This window comes from Podarcis cretensis, assembly GCF_951804945.1.
Source record: "Podarcis cretensis genome assembly, chromosome: 5".
Lineage (NCBI taxonomy): Eukaryota > Metazoa > Chordata > Lepidosauria > Squamata > Lacertidae > Podarcis > Podarcis cretensis.
This window is the reverse complement of record NC_137174.1, coordinates 49,607,553-49,632,394: the sequence shown is the minus strand read 5'-3', so window position 1 is coordinate 49,632,394 and position 24,842 is coordinate 49,607,553. Positions and strand designations below refer to the sequence as shown.

The 24,842-nt window shown below is 38.3% G+C and overlaps 1 protein-coding gene and 1 long non-coding RNA gene across 2 annotated transcripts in view; both read right to left on the bottom strand.

Annotated features, from left to right (window-relative positions):
* LOC307216487 overlaps nucleotides 1–24,842 on the bottom strand; it is a 302,624-nt gene that overhangs the window by 110,019 nt on the left and 167,763 nt on the right. The window lies entirely within an intron of this gene.
* PDZD8 (PDZ domain containing 8) overlaps nucleotides 1–24,842 on the bottom strand; it is a 35,417-nt gene that overhangs the window by 3,859 nt on the left and 6,716 nt on the right. Inside the window, exons 2-4 of the mRNA XM_079976625.1 lie at nucleotides 17,055–17,177; nucleotides 15,055–15,157; nucleotides 1,400–1,562 (exon numbers count right to left, since the gene is read on the bottom strand). Coding sequence (XP_079832751.1) covers nucleotides 1,400–1,562; nucleotides 15,055–15,157; nucleotides 17,055–17,177 — 389 coding nt within the window. The remainder of the gene's footprint in view (nucleotides 1–1,399; nucleotides 1,563–15,054; nucleotides 15,158–17,054; nucleotides 17,178–24,842) is intronic.

Genomic DNA, 24,842 nt, shown 5'->3' with positions numbered 1-24,842 from the left:
CCCCCCTTATGTCTCTACTGACCAGGGGTGCCAACTTGAATAAAATATTGGGAGTGCCCACGTAAGCTCCACCCCACATAATCAATCACATGATGCAGTGAACAAAACACCATTTGAATGGCAAAGCCCCCTCGGCCCCTCTAGGAGCTGGCTCCTATACTACTTGACATCTGCAAGGCAAGGGTGCTGTAGTTTCATAATGGTTAGGAGACAGCTCACAAGATCAATCTCACTCACCCAAGAGTGGGCCTCTCTCTTTTTCTCTACCCTGGAAAGAGATTCTCCAAATATCCTCTAGGATCCCATCTCAGGGATCATAGGATTGAAGTGTAAATAAACTTTTAAAAAAAATTGTATTCATGAAAAAGAAAAACACAATTGCACGTAAACAAAGAAATGTCTAATGAGTGGAGACAACATGTCTGTCTTTGAGTAGGAAGAATTTAAATGTGTTTATATTGATTTTCAGATGCTTTCAGTGCAATTATGGAAGTCAGGTGTTAAGGAAGCTTTAAATCTAAATAATGCATTACAGCAAGTACTTTCAGAGCAAGTGCAACCTAACTGTTAACAGCAAGAGGCACAAAAACATAGTTTTGGTTTAGAACAAACTGTAGGTGTAACCTAGACCCACAGAACTGAAAAAGGTTTTACTGTGTCTGTTTCAGTGAAGCTTCTGACACCAATTGACTAACTTGGTGTATAGTGTTACGAAATGTGTTACATTTTGCAAGGGTAGGTAAAACTAACAGCTTAGGGTTGACAGGATTGGAACCTCATACACAGGCAGGCTTGGAACTGGGAAGAGGTTTTACGATGTCAAAACAAAACAAAAAAACTAAGGGAAGGAAAGCCAAGAAGAAGAGTTTGAATTTGATATCCTGCTTTATCACTACCCTAAGGAGTCTCAAAGCGGCTAACAATCTCCTTTTCCCTTCCTCCCCCACAACAAACACTCTGTGGGGTGAGTGAGGTTGAGAGAGAGAAGAGTGACTAGCCCAAGGTCACCCAGCAACTGCATGTGGGCCCAAGGTCACCCAGCAACTACATGTGGGACGCGAACCTGGTTCACCAGATTACGAGTCCACCACTCTTAACCACTACAGCACACTGGCTCTAGGAGGGTGAAGCAACAGGACAAAGTATGGATTGAAATGAGCCCAAAGAAAAGGTAGTGAGAGTAGGGCTTGAGGAAAAGGACAGTTACAACTGGAAAAGAAAGCAAGAAGAGGTTATAAATAAACCTCAGGTCACTTAAGTACGGGACAGGAGTGAACAACAACAACAATATGCTACGTGTGGAAGAAGGGACTAGTACAGTATTAGGGAAGCTGGTCCAGAGAGGATAGCTAAAGATGGATCTGACATACAGTTTTATCCAAGTTGTTTTACTACTTACCTCCAATAGCTATAAGCCTATCCCCTCTCTGAAGATCAGCAACTGCTGCAGCTGAGTTCGGTGTGATAGTTTCAATGACAACATGCCCTGTTTCACCTTCCTTAACTTGTATTTGGCGCAGAGTGAGTCCAACACTTGGTGAATTTCCTTTTAGTAGTTCTGCCTGGGAAGAAAGAAATTGTAAAATTGTAAAATGAAATCACATTTAATCTGGTATCTAATAAAGATTTAATGCATAAGGTTGCTATGTTTTCTCTAGACAAATCTGTCTTACAAAATGTGGTATGTTTAAAACAGGGATGATCAATAATGAACTATAATACAGTTTTTTGTTTTAAGTTGCACCCTATTACCTGAATAGTGTACAGAATGTCATTTTCTATCCATGTTTGCAAAAATGAATGTTTTTTATCAAATAAAGTTGAATAGGAACATGTTACGTGAACTATAGCATACTCCAACTCAGCAGAACACTATGTGATCCATGACTTTAATCAAGCCAATTAACAGAAAAAGAAAACCAAATTAAGATCAGCTCTACAGATATCATATGCTGTATTCAAAACCATGTGGCAAACAATTTGCTTCTTCCAGTACAAGTAGTGCTCAGGGTCTCAAGCAAAAGTTAATCTGAAATGCTGCAAATCAACATCTTTTGCATTCGAAAATCTTATTTTACTAAAGATGAAGTGATTTGAAATCATAGAGCACTTATTGCTGTAGGGGATAAATTAGGCTCAAACTATTTCCCATTTCCTTTTTTCAAAAAACATCATATAGGCATCGGGGAAATACATCTGTCTCCCTTCTCAGAGGAACAGTAAGTTTTTTCCAGGTACAGTCTGAAGCAAACAAAAAGCCTGCAAAACCAGGGGCAGAAAAACTTATACATTTATGGTGGACACTGACAGGTGGGAACACCCAGGTTAACTCATTTAAGTGAAATCACTTAGAAGTGTACCTGCACATTTTGCTTCATAATTACTTTTATAGGGCTACTTTTTAAAAAATAAAAAATAAAAGCTCAGTGTCTGGGGATGCCAATGAAGGCATTTGTGGGTATGATGGCACCTGGCAGCCCCCAACAGACATCCAAAACTGATTTATTAACAATATGAAACACATACCAATAAAATCGCAACAGCAGCTGCAAAATGAGGCTCTCAACAGAGGTTATAAAAGTCATAGAGCTAGAAGGGACCCCGAGAAATCATCTAGTCCAACACCCTGCAATGAGGAATCCTGCCCACAGCTGTCCTTGGGTGGGCCTGAACCACTAACCTTCTGGTTAAAAGCCAGATGCACTGATCCATTCAGCCACCTGGCACCACCACCCCTCCCCAAAGGCTTGGGCAAAAAGGTACATATTTTTTCCTGCTGACGAAACAAAAAAACATGCTGGAGTGTGACACACCTCAGAGGGGAGTTCATTCAACAGGTGCGGAGCCCCCACAAGGAAAAACCTTTCATGGGCCCCTACACCATGGACCTCATTAAGTGCAGTTATTACCCAGATTCCTCTAAGCAAGGGTTACAACTCTTTACTGTGGTCGTGTGGCTGCAATGGTGGCTTTTGCAGAGATCTTGGGAGAGTTATGTGAGATCTTGCTGGAAGCTGCCATTGCATGACCCTAGTAAGCAGAGCTTTGGCAGGGGTGGAAGGGTGGGGGACACCTCAGGCAACACAAGGGGACAGGCCGTCCCTGGCATATGTTTTGCATGCAGAGGGGTCAATCCCTGCCATCTAGTAAAGGAAAGCAATTAGTAAAGCTAGAAAAGTTAACTGCCTGAGAAGTTGGAGAGCCACTGACAGTTTGAGTAATACAGGGCTAGATGGACCAACGTCTGACAACTTCATATGTACAAATGCTCATATTTTCCCAACTTAGAAAACATTCTCTACTGTTAGAATATGTGATTTATATAAAAGGGGGCTTTTCTGGGCATACTTGTAATAGCTTATGTTTACCTTCGAATTGCAAAGCAGTAATTTTTCAGAACACTCAGAAATAACCAGTTTCTGTGACATGCAAGACGCAATCTCTTTAGCGATTAGCATGAATTGCCCAGGTATTAAAAGCAATGACAATTATGGAAGCAGCAGATACAAACAACTACAACAGAGCAACTAGCATTTAGGAGGACAGTGTCTGCACCATGTAAAAAGGAAGCCATTGGTTTTACATGCAATTCTGTTCCTCTTCTAAAGAAAGCAATTTAGAAAAAGATGCTAGTGTAACTCATGCTGAATGGTTATTACTCATTGACTTTTAGTTCTTGCTAAATGCAGTTGTGATGTTCTCTCAGTCCTGAAAAAATGGAAAACAATTGATTTTTCATATTTCAATTCTGACAGCCACTGATAGAAAAGATTCCTCTAATATAGCACTTGAGCATGGATCAGTTATTGCAAAATGTTGTACAATCTCACATTAACTGACTCATAAAGTCAATTTTCAAACACTGCAAGAAGAGCTGGGGGGGGAGAGAGAATCAAGAGGGTTTGGGGGCCAGAAATGAGTCCCAATCTCTCCACACCATCAGCACTGCTTTTAGAAATCGCAGTTGACTTGGCAGAATAGCTGTGATTAAAATGTCTATTCTTCCAAATTTTTCATATTTTTTCCAGGTTTTGCTCATCCATATTTCCTCCTCTTTTCTTAAAAAAATGGCAATGACAGCTAAATTCTATTTCTATGAATAGAAATTCTAATTCTATTCATCTAGTGGGAAAATATAGAATAAATTATAAAACATTATTTAGGCATAGATGTAAGCGAGGTCTCAGAATGCCCAATCTAGCAATTATGCAGCATTTCAAATTAAATCTCTGATCCCCTTGATTAGGGGACAATATGACATTCCATTGGTGCAGACCAAGGCCCCTCCCTCTTCACCATCAGTAAGGGCATTTCATTTCCAAAAACTGTCCCAGGCTGAGTAGAGCAAGATTCAAAACTATTTCGCTTTTCAGTGCATAGCTCTAGCACAAGGTGCAAGCTAGCTCTTCTGTAAGCAGAATATACTTAACATAAAAAGAACATCTTAGGATTGCACCCCTTGTCTATGGTTTCCTAAGTACCAATAGTCTCTTCTGCTTTTCCGTTTCTTTTTCCTGAGCTATAAAATGTTTCTACCTCTTTGAGTTTATTTCCCCCCAAGGACTATTGTTCAACATTGCACGTGCTGTATTTTTCACTTTTCAACAGCAGCTGACTAAACCAAATTTCAGTGCATCTCAGGGAAGCAGAATGACCCCAACAGTGCCATGTGCTGTGTGTCAGGAGTGCTTTCATCTGCTTCCCTGTAACTGCTTTTGTTTGAAAAACCATCTAGGATTTTTTTACTCCAATATTATAATTCTTAAGCTGAAACTAAGATAATGACATAGGTAATTTGGGGGGAGGGGGATGTTTTACTATCCCAAGTGAAATTCTAATATGCATCTGGGTAGTAAAATGTTCCAAAACAAAAGCAATGTGTTTTCTATCAGAAGAAGGGCACTTATCTGCTTCCTTGGGTTGATTTTTGTTTTAAAAACTGCGTGGTACATTTGTTACTCCAATATACTAACAGTGGCTGAGACAGAAAAAGCACCTCAGTGGCAGAAATCAATAGATTTCACAGGTTTTTGCTGTTGTTGACAGAAATAAAACTTAAAGGTTGACATTTGGGAGCACCCTGGGTAGGTGACAACTGTGCAGATGATGATATATCAAGAGGGACTACTTAGGTGTAAAGAAAAGTATCGGTGGGGTAAATTTTAACCACAATTGGAGGGAAGAAGGTTTTTAAATAAACTAATTGTTTGACTGGCAATTTTATACTATAATTATCATTTTATTTAAATTTTATTGTGAACTGCTTTGAGCACAATGTATTTGTGAAACATATCAGTATTATTTTCACAGTATATCATGACTATTATTCCTCTGCATACAGTAATTTGACATTTCATCTCTATATATGCAGCTGAAAACTGTCTGTGCTTTTAATACTTTTTAAAAAATGATCTTTTCTGTGAGCCTTTCAAAGAGTAGAATGTTCAGGAAATTCTGCAAGTCCTAGAGACAGAAAGAGTGCTACATTTTTGCCCTTTTTGTTCCTATTTGCAAACAAAGGGATCTATGTTACTTTATCATTTTAAGATCACTCAGTTCTGTCAATTACCATAATACATCAATAAGGCAGTTTTATTTCCTACTGAGGAAATTTGTTAGCTTTCAAATGTCAGCAGAAAATCATGAAGAGTAAACCTCTGTTTTCATCATTGAACTCTGGTGGCTCATATCCTTTGACCTATATACTTTAATATCCTCTAAACACGAGTGTGGTAAAATAATTAAAAGTGAAAAGATTCTACAGTATGATGGCATTTAAATGATTTGATAGCTTGGAAAAGTAAAGATGGTATTATGTTTCTATGCCATTAAATCAACCAATATTGTTTTGAGTTTTATTGTACAAAAATAGGTTTAATTTATGGATTTGTTTAAATGCCACTTTCCCTTCAAGGATGATTAAATGCTTTAGCACAGAAGTAAAAATAAGGAAACAGCAATGTAAAGAAAACAAACATTTTTGGACAATCATATGCCCTAACACCTACCACTTGACAGGGGCAGAGAACAGACCCAACACTGGCCTGATTTGCACAATAACAGTAAACAATGGTTTAATAAAGCACAAGTTGTCCCACAGAAGTTCAAACAAACTATGGCTTGTTTCTCCAAAGTTTGATATGTTTCTCTTTTGCCTTGTGCCTTTCTGGTTTGGTAAGCACATGATATGGGGTGGCTGAACAAACCATGGCTAAGGAGGTGTGGCAGGTCTGCAGGTTAACACAAAGTCATAGGTAAACAAAGGTTCACAAGTCTACAATAAGCTTCTGATCATGTTTTTTGACATTAAAAAATCTCACTAGTGTACAGGGTTCACACATAATAAATAATTTCTTAGCATATGTGAACCAGACCACATCAGTGTACTTCAAAAACCCTTTGGTAGGAAGAAATATGACTGGAAATGTCACTCTCAATAGTATTAGTTTGTAACACAGTTGGCCAGATTCAACTAAATAGCTGCGCTAGCAGAAGCCAACACAAGATGTCTGGCTGGTACAACAAGGCTTTCCCTTGACTCCTTCCCCTGTGTGCCCCATCAGCTATAGGGGGTCAGGAGAGTCCCCAGAACTGCATGTGGCAGGAGGACAGGAGAGATCATTCTATCGTGTAAGTCATGCTAAGGTGATAGCTATGCCAGCACAATAATTCTCGTGCTGGCATAACTAACTCTTCTTAGTGCTATTTTGAATTCCACCCAGGGTATTTTTCTTTAATGCTTTCAGTAGGTTATCTCTTGTGCCTTTCCCCTCTTCCTCCCCATAATTCATATTTGGGCTTAAGCCTTTATTAAATTTTGAACATTCTCTCCTAAAAGATCATACACTCCCTTTGCCAGGTATATGGAAGATGGCCAATGTAAAGCCAAGTTTTAAATACACCCAGAGAAGATCCAGAAAACTCAGATCTGTCAACCTAGTTTCTGTCTCAGAAATGCAAACTGGAAGAAAGCGCCTATTAACAACTAAACATTCAGAAAGCATCAGTTTAGCATGTTTAAAAGGGAAGTCATTCCTCAGTAGCTTTCTGGAGTATCACCAAATATGAAGATAAGGACAACCTGGTGAAATGAATTCCAAACCTTTTAGAAAGGAATCCCCTATCAAAGGCTTCTAAAAAATATGGTTATCATGCAGTAAGAAGGAAGGTCCTCTTATATAGCCTGGCAACAAGCTAGAAGGAAACAAGCAAAAGTAGGAGTAAATGGCCGTGTTTTATTTTTTTATATAAAGGAAGATTAAAAGAGTAGGCTCTCCTCCAAGAACTGAGATCATTACTATCATAGAACATCTTTCTAGTAACAATGAGAGGAAATGCTCGGTAAGGCAATATATTCGTTGCTTGATACTGAGCTTATCCCAATAACTTGCAAAAATATGTTTTTGGGCAGAAGAGGCTGGTTTGCACATAACGTTAAACCATAGCTTAGAACTACATACATGAACTAGAATAAGCTTGAGCAAAGTCTTGACCTCATGTACTCTCTCACCCCCCCCCCACCTCACCCTGTACAGCTGGGAATAGAACTGGCATGTTTACATTCAATTTCCATGAATCCTGGCTTATTACACACAAATCAGGGGCAATTGCTTAAGGTTAAATTAAACAAGTCAGCTTCACAATCCATGGTTTGAAGTTGGCTTTTTCTGAAACTTAAAAAGAGTTTGTTTTATGCCATAACTAACAAGCCAGAAATTTGAAGTCTACATGCCAGAAGTCCTTCTCTTGGTCATATGGGAGGAGGTGAGGTAGCATATTAATCTGAGGCTTCACTCTGCTCATTCTAGTTTGTTCATATAGTCATAAAACATGTTTAATGTGTCCAAAGAGAAACAACAACAACAACAACAACAACAACAACAACAACTAGTATTGCTAGTGCTATGACATCAGCACTTGGCTTCAGAAGGAACAGATTCTAAACATGGCTGCAGTAGCTATGAACCAGAACACCAAGAATGACAATTGGCCCTTGAACCATTTCAACTTTGCCTCTCTTTTAGATATGAACTTGCAGGGCCAAGGACAGATGACTGTTTTGCAACCTTTCCATGGACTACCTGAATGGAGTGTGCAGACCATATTTTGAGAAACTCTGGTTTGAACACAAGCCAGGACTCCCAAGTAAATCACACACATACATAGACACAATATTAACTAGATTACGCTGGAACCTTGTAACCAGGCAATATATTCTGTACAATATATCACATATGCTTTAGAAAGTCATTTGAAACTAAGCACATTACCTGGAAACCACCATGTTTAGTTGGGTCAAGAAAACAAACATTGTTATCACTCTTACATACAGGCCATATTGTTTACACAAATAATTAGCTTTCATGCTGAGTCCACCTTTATAGCTGAAATCACTTGTCACTGTAAATCAATTTCAAATGAGAAACATGGCTGTCTGCAAGTAATACTGAAAACTCTGCCTTGTGTCCAATATTTATATAAGCAACAGAACAGATTACCATGTGAATACAAAATGGATTGTCAGCACAGTGCATCTGTGAAAAATAAATACTCCTCTTTGTTTCTTTTAGGATTTGTAGCTGCTTAAAGAAAATAAACCAAGTTAAGTTTATACCCTAGGATAACATATGCCTTTACAAAACATGTGTTACAGTGCACTGAACCATCATTAACACCTAAGCCATCCAAACAATAATTAATTAATTAATTAATTAATTAATAATAGTAAACCTACTGTTTCAAGAACAGAGTTAAGAAAGGGGAAACTGTAACATAAAATAGGACTGGGAACTCCTTGACTTTTCCTCATCCAAAGTAGCCAAGTTCAGCTAAAAAAACCACACCTTGGTGCATTCACAGTATGTACAAAATTGTGTCCTTTATTTATTGGAAGGATCTTGGAGGGAAAGGACAGATATCATATGACTGCAGACATTATTATAATAATAATATGCACATCAGGGTAATGCTTGCAACTGTTGCCAGGAAAGGGAAGATAGAGGAAAGCTATTTCAACAGAATATAACAACTTTAAATCAAGGCAGTTACTAAGTAAGCCAAATAGTTATTGCTCGACATGAGAAAGCAGATAGCTTTCCATTTTACATGCAATATGGATTACAGAAAGTTATGCAAGTCTCAAAATTATCCCCCATTGTATTTTCAAATGCTAAGTTTTACAAGACTTGGCATTTTCATAAAAAGTGACATTTTCAAAAATGGAAGGTTTTTTTCTTTGTTTTTTGCCTTAATCTCAGTTCTTTCCTTTGACAGGATTAAATACTGAAATGGCAGACTTCAGTAAGCTCACTAAAATACTATTACTGAGAGACATTTGACTGAGTCTATTTACACTATTATTTCACAACTACTTCAAGTTTACCAAGTAGTTGAAAAAATGGCATTTTATTACAGTATGTATCATGCCACACCTACTGCAATTTCTTGCAATGGGGGAAAAAAAAACTAAAAGAGGACCCAATAAGGTTACATATTTTGATATGTTTATTACATTGGGTGTCATGAAAGTCCAGCTCAAGCCAACAACAGAGTTCCTTGTAGTCATCTACCAGTGAAGTAGCAGCATAATGTACCCCAGTTGTCTTCTCTAGCCATTAATGCTAATAACCCTCTAGGAATGCCATCAATTTTGGTACCCTCCAGTGTTGGCCATTTACTGGATGACGTCAGTTCAACCATATGATTAAGTTGGCTTGTTTTATAATAGCTATTTAAATTCAGAATGCCTCATCTGCCAACCAATAGGTAGAGATATATAGTAAGACTGTTTTCTTTAACCCAGTTGGTACATAATGCTAAACTATGTTTCAGCATTATGAGAGAAAGCAGCATGAGGAGCTTGTGCACTCCTTCCTCCTCCTCCTCTAAAGTGACCAACTGAAGATCAGAAGCATCTACTTCTGTTTAAGATTAGCTACAGTTTGGCTTTGTTGAAACCCTAAAACGTGACTAACCTTAACTATGTTTAGCATAAGCAAGTCAGCTGCATAACCCAGGGTTCAAAGATGGCTTGTTTCTACTAACCACAGTTAAGGCCAGTGCTTTCTTTCAGGGGGGACGTAAGGGTATGCAGTACTGGCACCTCTCTTTTTTGGTTAAAAAATGTGGCACTTACTCTAACAACTTCATGGTGAGCACTGGCACCTATTTTTATAGGGGGGGGGACAGTGGTTAAGGCTAAGCATGACCAATTGCATTTAGTCTAAAATGGAAGCAAAACCATCTCTTCAGAGCAGTGCGAGAAAGGAGAGCAGATAGCAGGCAAACCCAAGGTTTACTATGGTTCATTCTGTTAATGTTAAAACATGGTTTGGTATTCAATGAAAATGCAGTCTTTGTTAATCGGGAGACTCAACAATTTGTTTGTTTGGAAAAAAGACTAACACTAGTTTAATTTTCCAGGTTTCAGATTTAACAAATAGTTTGTTCAATGTCACTTAATGGAGAACATCTAAAGTCTAAAGGAAAGTCCTGTCTTACTTCATATCCAACTACTGATTAAAATCAATCTAGTAATGGAAAATGGAAAATTTCCAACCACAACAACTACTGTCTATTCCACAGCCAACAACATATGAAAAGGGTTGTAGCTTGGTTATAGGTTATGGGCATTGCATGGGAAAGGTCCAAGGCTCAGTTCCTGTCATCTCTAGGTAGGGTTAGGCAAGACTCTGGTCTGAAACCCTGTAGCTGCTGCCCATCAGTGTAAATATCAAGCTAGATATCTTGGTGTAAGGCAGCTTCATAGGTTCACCTACCATATTAATCTCATCTTTGAACTGGATAAATAAATCCAGAAACCCCATATGTAGCGACCTCTCATGTACAATATTTTATCTGAAGTATTTAACTTTTGCAGAGTTACATAATAGTATTGATTCTACATGCAGTTTCACTATTACCATGCCCAAACTATCTCAACAGCATCCATGTGCAACCACAACTATTTCCCATTAATACGTTTGAGCCAGTGTGGTGTAGTGGTTAAGAGCGGTAGTCTCGTAATCTGGGGAACCGGGTTAGATTCCCCGCTCCTCCACATGCAGCTGCTGGGTGACCTTGGGCCAGTCACACTTCTTTGAAGTCTCTCAGCCCCACTCACCTCACAGAGTGTTTGTTGTGGGGGAGGAAGGGAAAGGAGAATGTTAGCCGCTTTGAGACTCCTTAAAGGGAGTGAAAGGCGGGATATCAAATCCAAACTCTTCTTCTTCTTCTTGTACATTTGGTTTCTCCATGTAATGGTTTATTTGCAATGTTAGCATATTAGGGGCAATGTGGAAAATTGCAGCCCATGCACCATATAAATTTGCTTGAAACAGATCCATCTTCCATTGTAAGTGACATTTGAAGTAATGCACTGGACAGGTTTAATAACCTAGAATCTTTGTTCAAAATCAGTTATACACCAATATGTAAAGGGACATGATTTGATTAAAGTCTCGCTATTTTTAGTCATTGTGCATCAAGCTGTCTAATTTATCCTCACTGCTTACATAACAAAAGTATGAAAGCAAGACCTAAGGTGGGTATTTTGCAACTGGAAATAATTATAGAGGACAATTTATAGTAAGAAAAAACTGTTTTGTCAACTGCCCATGAACAAATTTAGCTCTTTCTGTAAACTTGCAAAACAAGAAATTGTTTGAAAATATCCAGACTTAGGACATTTGAGGTCCCTATACCGTGATTTAGTTTCTAGGTCACAAAGGACCATTATTCACATGCTAATCCATTACAATTCATTTATTTCAGTGGGATCAATTTCTACATAAGTGTTTATAGGTGTACATTTAAAAAAATAGCAGTGGTATGGGGAAATCAGAATATTTCTCATTACAATGGAGGTTGTAAGGATTGAACCAAGGATCTTTGATTTACAAAGCATGTGCTCTGCCATGGAGCTATGTCGCCTATCCTCACCATTCAAATATTACTTTTGCATGGAAGGGCTGTGGCTTCATCTGATCCTGTGGATACTCTGTGTAAGATATCCTACCTCTCTCTACAGTGTTGTCACTGGCTTTGCCACCACAGATAAGGCTCCTTCTCGTGTTGCCACCCTCACAGCACACAAAGAAGGGGCCTCAGATGATGATCACTGGGTCTTGGTCAGTTCATATGGTGAGAGGCGGTCCTTCAGGTATTGCAATCCTGAGCAATTTAAGGCTTTATAGGTGAAAACCAGCACTTTCACCGGGATACAAAACTAATTGTCAGCCAGTGCTGTCAAGCCAGGATCAGTGCAATATGCTCAAACTGTCTTGCCCCAGTGAGCAACCTGGCCGCCAAACTGCACCACCTGAAGTTTCCAAACCATCTTCAGAGGCAGCCCCACCTATGATGCGTTCCAGTAATGTAAACTAGAGGTTACCATAGCATAGACAACAGAAATTAGGCTATATCTGCCCAGACAGGAGCGCAGCTGGGCCACCAGGCGAAGCTGTTGGAAGGCACTCCATGCCACTAAGCCCACCTGAGCCTCACGTGACAGCAAAGGATCCAGGCGCGCAGCTAGGCCACCAGGCGAAGCTGTTGGAAGGCACTCCATGCCACTAAGCCCACCTGAGCCTCACGTGACAGCAAAGGATCCAGGCGTACCCCCAAGCTACATACCAACTCCTTCAAAGGGAGTGTAACCCCATCAAGAGCCGGCAATTTCCCATCCATCTGGTCCAGGGAACCACCCACTAACAATGCCTCTGTCATATCTGGATTGAACTTCAGTTTCTTGGCTCTCATCCAGTCCATTACCAAGGCGAGACAACAGTCTAGCAAATCCACTGCCACATCCACAAAAGTAAAGGAAAAGTAGAGCTGTGTGTCATCAGCATATTGCTGACAACATACTTTCCATGCACCACCTTCTGGACACGACCATCCAAGTAGGACCAGAGCCACTGCAAAGCGGTGCCACCCCTAACTTAGAGAGCCGCTCCAGAAGGATACCATGCCCAAATGTTATCAAAAGCCACTGAGAGGTCAAAGAGGACACATTTCCTCTGTCTCTCTCCTGACTGATGTCACCACACATAAAATATTTCCTTAAAGAGTACTCATCTAGCTTGAAGTCTCTCTTCCTTGCAAACTTAATCTTGTCCCCTGCCAACTCATGTTCCAGACTATTGTTCTGCTTGTAAAGGAGAATCTGAGTATTTTCACTAGCAGCTTGAGTGAGTTTTAAACAGGGTGGATAAAAATCAAAGTTTTTAAAAAATAATAATTAAAAAATCAGTTTTTTAAAAAGATTAAATTGGATTTTTAAAATAAAATGCTTTTGGAGGAAAAATCTTTCTAAAGATAGTTTTCTATTTAAGTTACATTATAGCCCAAAGGCTATTCATCAGGAAATGAGCATTTGTTTCAAGTTTTTCATGTGTGCTAAAACTCAGACTAAAGTTTTTTTTTAATTGTTTAACCACATCAGTTAACAAACATAGATACATATGCTATAATGTTATTGTTTTAGTTAAATAAATTGTTTAATTGTTATTAAGGAAATGATTATTTTTCTCCTTCCAATAAAGTACAGCAGAAAAGTTGTCCAAATATAAACAATAATTTCATAATTATCTGTCTATGTATTTCTGATAGGTATAACCAAAACAGTAATTTTTTGATGTAACTGTAAAAACTACGCTGAACATCTATTATTCAAAAAATGAAACCTTCCTCTGGTTGTAAATATTAAGAGGATGCCAGCAGGGTTGAACCTTTCTGTAAAAAATGATTTAAATCAAGCCTTGCTGACTAGTGATTTAAATCGTTATTTAAATCAATTCGATTTAAATCAAATCCACCCTGGTTTTAAACATTTTTTCAATTTGAGTAATTGGTTTCTGGTATCACCATAATGCCAAGAATAAACATCTTGTAGGTTAAAACACAACACACACATCATCATCAGTTTTTAACTTCTTTTAAAACACAGTTCTCTCTTTCCTGCTGGTCTAATTCCTACTCTGCTGTCTAGTTATATGTGTAGTAATACTGCCATCTGGTGTTGAAATGTATGTAACTACTATGTATGTTAAGGGAAGAAACACATATTTACAAAGTACGCAATTGGGTTGTGGGCAGGTGGTATTTATTTGCAAAAGAAATCCTGCAGAAACCTCCAGATGTTTTTAGATTGCTTCCCCTTACTGGCCCTCTGTGCAAAAAGGAGCTGATACACAGAATAGGGAGACCAATGCGACTCCCGCACTTTCACCAAGTGTTGTTTATTTCCCTCGGACCTCTGCCCACTACTAAAGATTGGGATTCAAGTACAATTGTACCTTGGAAGTCCAAAAGCTTAGTTCCCGAATGTTTTGGCTCCTCAATGCCGCAAACCCAGAAGTGACTGTTCCGGTTTGCGAACTACTTTTGGAAGCTGGATGTCCGATAGGGCTAACACTGCTTCCGATTGGGTGCAGGAGCTTTTAGAAGCCAATCAGAAGGCGCATTTCAGTTTTCAAACATTTTGGAAGTCGAACAGACTTCCGGAATGGATTCCATTTGACTTCCAAGGTATGACTGTAATTTGAAGGCCAGGGGCCCAGGGAGGAAAACAACTGTATATATGTACAGGAAGAGCACAAGGGCCAATCCTTATGTCCATTAGCTGGCCCAAGAATTTCCATTGGGATCTACAGAAATCTCTCTCAAAGAATGTGGGGAGCGGTGTAGGTGAGTGTGTGAGAAATAGATCCTGCCCTTAATATTTTGATACACTGTCTTCATAGTATTATTTCAGTGCTATTTATTTAAACAAATTTTTTGATGTAATTGGGTAAAAGGTTACATAGCTACTTCATGTGCATATTCTTAAAGGTGGAGGGGTTTCCTATTGGTTTCATCTCATGAACTTCTTAGAGACAAGAAGTGAGTACTTTGTATTCAATTGTGCTTGCTTGTCAAGTTATTAAGTGAAATGAGGGGAAATATGAGCCATCACATAAAAATAATAAAAAATATAAATATAAATATAAATATAAATATAAATATAAATATAAATAATATAAATATAAATATAAATATTATAAAATAATTTACCGTCTTGATAAAAGATCTTTCTTTTTCTTCCCAAACTTTTTCACCCAATTCAAATGTGCAATGAATAGATACTTCTCTCTCATAGGATCCAAAAATAAGTAATCTGCAACACAAGAATATCAGTAGCATTAACACAAACATATATTTTAAGCCATCATTCATTGTTTGTAATTGGTTTAACATTTGCCCATATTAAGGAACCCCTTAAAATATTAAATAACTTGAATGTATAGCTAAGCCCACATGATTCTACTTGATAAATGTAGCACAAGTAACATCAGAAGTTTTATAAAGCACTTGCCCCCTCTAGTGGGAAAGGAGGATACATGAACTTGTTCAGATGCAGTTTCTCAATTTCTCAAAAACATAACATGCACACTGAAGTAGGCAGAAAGTTGAATCTTGCACTATTACTACATATGTAACAGTGATAAAGAATGAAAAAAATTGATCATATTTTAATTGATCAATTTTGTATTAACAGCCTAGTACTCAAGACATGCATGCTTCCATATTCTGGCATGCACACCTAACACCATCACAGAAGAGGTGTGATAGGAAGAAAAAATAATGATCATATTTAAAAGCCGGCCCAGGATCTACCAGATCCCAAGTAAGTCTAACTACCATATCACAACAGCATCATGCACAGTCTGCAGCCTAGAGCTGGCAAAAGGATCAGGCCCAATAGTCCTTCTCAATCCCATTGCCATGAGCTGCTGGGCTGTAGCTCTGCAAGGACTCATCAGCAAGGAGGACGAATTTGTCTTGCACACTAAAATATTAAAATACCAGCGGATAAAATGTAATTCATATACTGCTGTCTGCTATTTTGATGTTATACTTTACATTACTCTGTCAAGAGAATTATCTGTATTTCAACAGCTTGACAGCTCCTATCATCAGTTCTGTTTTTAGAATCTTTCAACAATTAAAACCTTGCAGATATCAGAGGCAGGGAGCTATTAGTATTATAAACTTGATGTTGTAAGTGCAACTGTCAACAAGTATTCTGAATATTTGTTCTGTTATAGAACCCACTAAACAAAGCTGTGCTCATAACAAAAAGCTAATCATCCCCGGCCTCCAAATCAACCAGCCTTAGATTTCAGTAGACCAGATCAGTACAGTAGTGCCTCGCAAGATGAAAAGAATCCGTTCCGCGATTCTCTTCGTCTAGCGGTTTTTTCGTCTTGCGAAGCAAGCCCATTGACGGCTTAGCGGATTAGCGCTATTAGCGGCTTAGCGGCTTTTAGCGGCTTATTGGCTTAGCGGATCAGCTGATAACCGGCTTAGCGGCTTAGAAAAAGGGGGGGGGGGAAACCTGCAGGAACTCGTAAGACATTTTCGTCTTGCGAAACAAGCCCATAGGGAAATTCGTTTTGCGAAGCGCCTCCAAAACTGAAAACCCTTTCGTCTAGCGGGTTTTCCGTCTTGCGAGGCTTTCGTCTTGCGGGGCACCTGTGTAAGGGTTGACAATACATTTTAAATTTGAATTGCTATCTAAAGATCTGCTTGACAGAGTTATTCATTTTTGCTCAAGAAGTGCTAAGGCAGTACTTCTATACAAATTTACATAGCAGGAAACCACACTGAACACAGCAAGCACTTGATTGCACCATTAATACTTAAACATGAAGCAGTGTTACAGTTACAGTCTATTCCTACTCCATTTAGAACACCAACAAAATGAAAAAAGGTATTCTTCATTTGAAATACATTTTCGAAGATACAAAAAAAAAGAAAATACAAAAAAAGAAAAGAAAAGAAGAAAATGTGCTAATAGAAGCTGCGAGCAACAACTCCTAATCATCTTTGTAATTAGCAGAGAAAAGCAAACTAATGTAAAGGAACACATATTTAGGAATTAATTTTAAATAGTGTTGGTTAAGAAACTCATTTTATTTTTAAGAGCTACAGTCCCATTCCACAATCCACAAGGGAAATCCAATGGAAGACATTCAGTGAAACCAGACATGCAGAGAGTACCAAGAACATACCTTGAACATTCTATTAAGGAAACTTTCAGTCGTCCTTCAGTTAGTGAAAAATCTTGTATACTGAGATTCCAATCTCTAAATTCTTCAGGTGGCACAACTTGAAATGGAAAAAACGGCTTGAACCTAGTCAAAATATATGTATAAATAGGTTAAAAACTTTCCCCCATAGGTGAAAAAAGCATACAAAATTTACACACTGCAACGAAGAGATGAAAGGTCTGATTGTAAGAACAAAGCAACTGCATAAGTAACACTATACAATACAGTGGTACCTCGGGTTACATGCGCTTCAGGTTACATACGCTTCAGGTTACAGAAATAGTACCTCGGGTTAAGAACTTTTCTTCAGGATGAGAACAGAAATCGTGCTCCGGCGGCGCGACAGCAGCAGGAGGCACCATTAGCTAAAGTGGTGCTTCAGGTTAAGAACAGTTTCAGGTTAAGAATGGACCTCCGGAACGAATTAAGTTCTTAACCCGAGGTACCACTGTATTGTATTTTATTGTATTACAATTTGAATACATAGAAGTTCAAAGAACTCAAATATTAAGTGTTCTTCACAGACACACTGTGGACCACTGTTTGCCAATCCCTGCAATAAGGTATTTGCCTGACATGCGGATTGGAACTGAATGGCCATGTCCCTATCGCCAGATGTTGAGGCTGGCTTTTGTTGCAACAGCAAAAGCCACTTTTTACCCTACTGAAACTAAAGTCAGTCGGCCTATTCATGTTATAAATTAATGATTTGCAAATATCTGTTTCTTCCATCAATATATTTTGGGATCCCTAAAATCTCTGTTGGGCCTGGAAGTTCCAGAGGCTCAGACAAAGTTTCCAAGTTATCCACACAAGTTCAATTTTTACTGAGTAACAAGTTGCATATGGCTTGCCTCCTCAAGACACCTTATTCTTTATACTCTATGGTTTGAAGTTGGCTTGTTTCAGTAATCTATCTTTAAGACTAACCACAGTTTAGTTTGGTTCAGACCCACTCTAGTCATGGTTTGGCACTAAAATTGCCCTGGTTGATGACTTATTATGAGAGAGACAGAGAGTGTGCAACCTTGTAGATCCTCATTTATCTCTCAAAAGCTTTTTGATACCACTGACCCTAAGTGTCCTTTTGGAGGTTGAGGATTGCAGGCACTGTGATATGGTGGGTGTTTTTTCAGCAGGGCTGTCTCCAGACAATAAACATTGGGAGACGACTTCTAGGTGCCTTGACAGTTAAGCAGAAGAGTCCTGCAGGGTTTTATTCTCTTCCCACTGCTGTTTAATGAAACCATGGTGAGAGCTATTGAGGAAGTATGGAGCATAGCATCACCAATATACTGATGAAACGTGACTCTATTTTTCCATAAGCTGGTCAGATATAGGTGCTGGTGTGTGTGGCTTCAATGGCTAAGAGTGTCTATCAGCATTTATGGCTAGTTTGCCAGCTATGGTCATTCCTAGACCAGGATAGCCTAGCAGCCCATGCCCTAGTAACCTTCTAATTAGATTACTCTAACATGTTCTACAAGGGACTGCCCTTGAATACTTGAAAGCTGCAGCTAGTGTAAAATAGAGCTGCAAGGATTCTAAGTGGTGTTGCACTCATTGCCAAATGTTACTGGGATCAATTCAGGGTGTTTGTTAGCTTATAAACAGGCTTGTGCAGAAGTGGAAGCAGCCGGGTACACTTGCCCTGGGCCTCAGAGGGACTAGGGACTGGCTGCTATTTTGAGTTTATAAATTTGTTCTAACAAAATTCATGCCCTGGGCCTCAGACGTCTGCCTATAAGTTCTAAAGAACTTGGAACCCAAATACTTGAAGGAGTGTTTCTGCCTATATCAGCCTGCCTGAGCCATTGGATCTCATTGACAGCTTAGCTCAGCAGTGATTCTAGAGAGGGCTTTCTCTGTAGTGCACACATTTATTGAACTGCCCCCTCCAAAAGGTGCATAATGTACCTTCACTACTGTAATTCTGGTGCCATCCAGACAGCGTTTTGCCCAGGCCTTCACAGAATACTGAACAAAACAGAATCTCTGGATGAGATCAGCCACAAGAAAAGCAATCAGTTTACTGCAGCTATACATCTCATTTTAATTGTGTAGTTGTATTAATTATTTGGAAGACTGATTTAGAATTTGTTTTATTGCTGTTTTAATGTGCAATTGTAAACTGCCCTAGGATTCTGTCACCTAATGGGCAGTATGAAATTGGGTTTTTTAAATATAACAACAACCTGTGGTTAGTTAAAAATGAAAGCGAAAGCTTCTATTCTCTTTAGAACTGAACAGGCAGTTGAGCGAGGAGTACACAAGCTGAGTTTCACCTCGGCTTGTTCATGTAATGATAAATCCAGTTTTTAACCATAGCTTATTGTTACAACCAGATGCAGCCAAGTAAATGCCAAGATAAAATTACTATAGACTTCTATCCTTCTAAGCAGAGTTCACATTAATTTGCTCACCTTTGCATACATAAAATGTTAATGGATGCAGATACTAGCATGCTAGTATCTTAATGGATACAATACTAGCATGCTAGTATTGGAACAACTGCTGAAAAATAGTTTTCTCAACAAGAACAGCATAAAGAAATAAAATAACTCCTAACACATTCTAATCAGAACTATCTGTCAATGTTGTGCCACTGAAATTATGAGTTTATGTGTGTCCTTTCACTGACCTCTATGAGAAGGGGAATATCAAATGACAGGATTGCACAACAAACCCTTATGATCTCCAGAGGGGCAGCTGTGTTAGACTTAAAGACTAACAAATTTTACAATGGTATCATTTTATTATGCCATTCAGAACAATTTCCTTCTTATCATGTGGGATAGTGTTTTCCGAAAAGCAAACTTGTACTGGAAATAATCAGTACAAATTATTTTTCTTAGAAGCTAATGTTTATACACTATTACCAAGACAGTAAGTTAATAACACAGACTTCTACTATGGCCTGGCATATACAATATATCTATTGCAATACATTTTACACCCTGCAGATCTGATAACTGATCATATGGCTACATTTGCTGCAGATACAAATTTTACCAGTGCAGCAGAACTACAGTGCTCTACTCTAACCAAGGGTGCAGATGTTTATCTGCATTCACAATGCAGTTTACAGAACCTTGTCAAGATACCCATTGCATATTATTTAAGTTTAACAGCAAAGAGAGCAGAATGGAATTTGGCATGTTTTTCAATACGGAACTCCCCAAAATAAATAACTGTCTCCATGAAGCAGCTTGTGAATTCAATTTAAAATAATTCTCAAGCTCAGCATAATTTAAAATTGGATTTTCTTGAGACAAAGAAGATTTGCAACTTTAGGCAGATCCATTTTCCACCAGCAAAAGATACAGAACCTGTTCTACAGCTAGGTTTAGCTGAACTGTAGCGCTCATTTTAAATTTGTAAGATATGACTAGCCAAAGCTTCAGTAATGTGTGTCAATAATATATTATATAAATACATGATTGTTTCAAGAATAAGCAGGCTTCAACAAATCCACTTGTCATGGTTAGTGCGGCACCACCCCTGAAGAGGATGACAAATGGTTAGTCTTTGTCATCAACTTCAATTTTCACCAACTTGAAAATTCTTTAAATTTACCACCCTCCTAGAAAATTAATACAATTTTGGGAAGAGGTTAAACCCAGCTACCATCTGGCAAACCTACAAAACTGGGGAGGGCTGAATACTTCAATCAAGCACTATCTTAAATAGAATAACTATCTATAACTTATTATTGCATTTTTATCCCATCCTTCCAAAGTGATCAGACTCGTGCACTTGAACTAACATACTTTATACTCAAAACAACCCTGTGGTGTAAGTTATACCTCAATACAATAACTGGTCCAAGGTCACAGAATGAGCTTCATGGCAGAGTAGAATATGAAAAGAATCTCTCCAGCCCTAGTCCAACACTACCCACTAAACTACACTGCCTGACCTGCTTTGGAAGTCCCTCTAGTGAATACATAAGACAGATGTTGCGCAATCCTCTTCATATTTATTTATACATGAAAGTTATACTCAGAAAGTTCTGAGTTAAATAGAGCTTCTTAATTAAATGTACTTATGATTGCTTTCATTTTTAATTTCTAAGGTATGACCAGTTAAAACTTCAGTAATGTGTGCCAACATCATTATATAAACAAGCATAGCTTCCTAAATATATCTGTTATTTTTAGCTGCCACCAGGAAAGATGCTTGCCATCATCAGACTATAAAAATAAAATGATTTCTCTTATCCTTTTGAGACAGAGATTCAGCATTAAACTTTCCACTATTCTGTCTCATATTTTCAACATACAACACCTTTGAAAACCTCTTAAGTTGTTGAGTTCTTAAAATATGTCATCGAAAACAGTAATTTAGTGCTGCCAATTTAACCTTAACTAAAGGCTAAAAATTGAATGCGTCCCAATGAATTTAGTGGTGTTTATTCCCATGTAACAGGAATAAAATCAGGCTATAATAACAGTTATTGCAGTTATTAACTCTTGGCTAGCTGCTTATATATCCTACCATAGTGAGGAAACATTGCAGAAGCAGTATGTAAAAACACATAAAACTTAAAATAGACTCTTGTTACTTCTTCTTTCACACAATCTTTAAGAAACATATAGTAAAATGATGTGTCCTTGACTGACACCCCTGACCATTATCGAGTTACAAAGATGTTTCTGCTGAACAGAAGTTTGGAGGTTTGATGAATGTATCTTCTAAACGTACGTCTAACTACTTTCAAGTTATGAAAATACTATCTTCCCATTACTGTCATAAGAACAAATGTAGGAAGAAATTTGAAACAGCCCTAAAAAGTACATACACAAATGCATGTGAACAGGGCTTTATGTGGGGAGGAAAGAAGCAGCCACAAGGAGCTGCTGTTTTGAGCGGAAAAGTGGGGGAAGTTTAAAACAGAATTATTACAAAATCTCCACACACCCCTCCAGCAGCTTTCCCTCCTTGAAAGGTTCCATATAAAAGTTTACAAGAGTACTTAGGTATTGCTACTCGCACTTCCATGGTGGAAAATAAGTTTGGAGGAAGATATGATTTGGAGTAGATGGTTGGCAGGGAAAGGGGTTAAGTACATACACAAACACACCCCAGTCAGATTTCAGAGGGTGCTTTTCATTTTTAAGAACACACATTTGCATGTGATATGCAGTTGCCCCTCACAGAAAATAAGGAATATTTTCCCAGCTTTAAAAGATGTGTTGTGACAAAGATGGGAAGTAAAATCAAGTACTCCATTACTGCTCTTGCATTTCAGATTAAAATGCTGCAGTGACTAGAAGCAATAACTGGCAGAATTCTCACTTCAACGCAGTTCTTAAAGGCACAGGAGTCCTCTCAGGACATAGATCTGGCAGCCCATGACCTCTTGGCTCCCTCACCCACACCCCCAATGCTTTTCCTTTGGCCTCTTGGCTCCCATACTTGCCTTTCCCTCAGGATCATATATTTCACCCTGCTTTTCTTCATTTCCCTAGCCTCTGGGCACACTCTACTTCATACATTCCCTATCCTCCCAGGCCTTCTCCCAGTCAGCTTAGCTCACCCCATTCAGCTTTTCTTTCAATAAAGTCTATGGGGTTCTACACCCAGACAGACAATTATTCCTTTTTATAACTTAGACAGTGAACCTTTTGTTGCAATTTCTTGGTTCTCTGAGGAGTTAGAATGTTCTGTGCCATCACACGAGCTCATCTGATGTCCAAGGCATCATTGCAAGAATCATGTTATAACAGACACCAATTATGTTCAGTTTAATTTCTATAATAAAGAACTGTTTCAAAGTAAAAAACGTAAACTATATTTGTAACTTATGCTTTCTGGAATATACACTGGCAATTTTTAGAATGCAGGAAGATAGAGGATTAACATAATGGTTCCCAGAAAGAATATTCTCCAGTTACCTAGCGTTTACTTGAAAATATTATTAATTGTTCCGCACAATAATTACCTTTTACTGTTGTATCTGTGATGCAGAAATGTTACAGAAGCTCTAATAAAGATGGTTAGCTATTCAACAAAGGCAAGGGAGAAACAATATGCAAGAGTATACTATAGAGATAGACAAATCTGAGGAAATATGTTGATAAATGGTCAGAATGAGGATTCACATTATTCATTCTTTCCTAAACACCATAGGTGCCACATAAAATGGTTATGTCATATTCCAAAAGATAAAGAATTCCCCTGGGAAACTGTTAGCATCCTGCAAACCTAATCTAAGAAACAAATTGCAAAAAAAGTTTATTTCAATTTAAAATTACCATACCTGCAAGTTAAAATCATATTTCTCAAGTGAAACAAAAAAGTAAAGAATTCTGCTCCTTTTATGTAACAGACTAATGTCCTTATTATATACAGAGCTCCCTTACTGATTTAGCTATGTTAAGCAGATTAGGTATCTAATGGATGAACTCGCAAGACCTTGAATTAGGAAACACAGCAGCTGGCAGATTTTTCATATTACTTATGTGGAAATAACTTCTCATAGAAGCAGGTGTGTGAAAAGCAGAACTCAATGCTTTAGTTGCAAAGGACTTTTTGAAATGCATGTAGCAAATATTTTTTATTATTATTAGTGTAAACCAAGCTTCAATAAAAGTTCCCCAGGCAATGAATAGTATACAATAAACCACAGAACTGTCCCCTCAAAATAAGAAACAATACAACTATAATTGTCATAACTATGATAAAAAAATAACCACCAGCAGCTTAGATTATCATTATGCAGTACTGATGTGACCATCTCATAAACCTCTGAAGGCCAAGTGGAGCAGATACTTCAATTCCGTCTGATGTCTTTTCATCACCTGAAGATGCACCTCCAGATGGAGGAAAACCCATAATCAGGGAGCCATATTGTGAGGTTAAGTATGAAGGGTCTACAAAGATAGGCCTAAGAAAGGAGACAGAAACAACACTGCCTATATGGTGGCCCTGGACAAACAGCCATAGTGACAGAGGCTGCAAAATTACCCATACTAATTCAAAACAAATAGCAAGCCTCTACTATAAGCTTGTAATAGTAAATGTAAGGTAAAGGTAAAGGTAAAGGACCTCTGGACTTTATAGCACATGGATGGATGCATATTGTAAGATCTGAGTGCTGGAAAACCAAATGCAATTAGGAAGGCTGTTTTCAAGCATTACTCTTCTACAGGAGGTCCCACAGGCCCAAGGGATTGGTTCTCAATACAGGCATTCTTGCTAATTATATATACTTCATTTCCACAAGTCTTTTTCCATGGGACTGGAGCACCTTTGCTAAAATTAATATTTAGATTAATTTTTAAAAAGTAACCTAAAGGGAGAGCATGATGAAAGTTATTCAAATTATGATTTGTGTGGGCAAAACAAAACAAGGTAAGTTTGTCTCCTACCTTCTTAAAACTTGGATGAACTTAGGATCATCCAAAGAAGTTTAATGGTGGAGATTCAGGAAATAAAAAAAGAATTTCTTCTCACAGTGTGTAAGAAATTAAATGAAGTCACTGCTACAAGACACTGTAATGACCAGTGTTAAGCTATTTTGTAAAGAGTATTAAACAAATACATGGAAGGTGTCTATCAAAGACAGGCCTCCATGTTCAGATGCAGTATGCCACCGAGTATCAGCAGTTGTGGAGCAACAAAGGCTTCATAATTCCCTTCATACCCTACCTGTGAGGCACAGAGATGCACTAGGTTAGCAGCTATGGGAAAGTGGATGCTGGACTAGATTAACTATTAGTCTGCCCTAGAAAGTATCTACTTAAA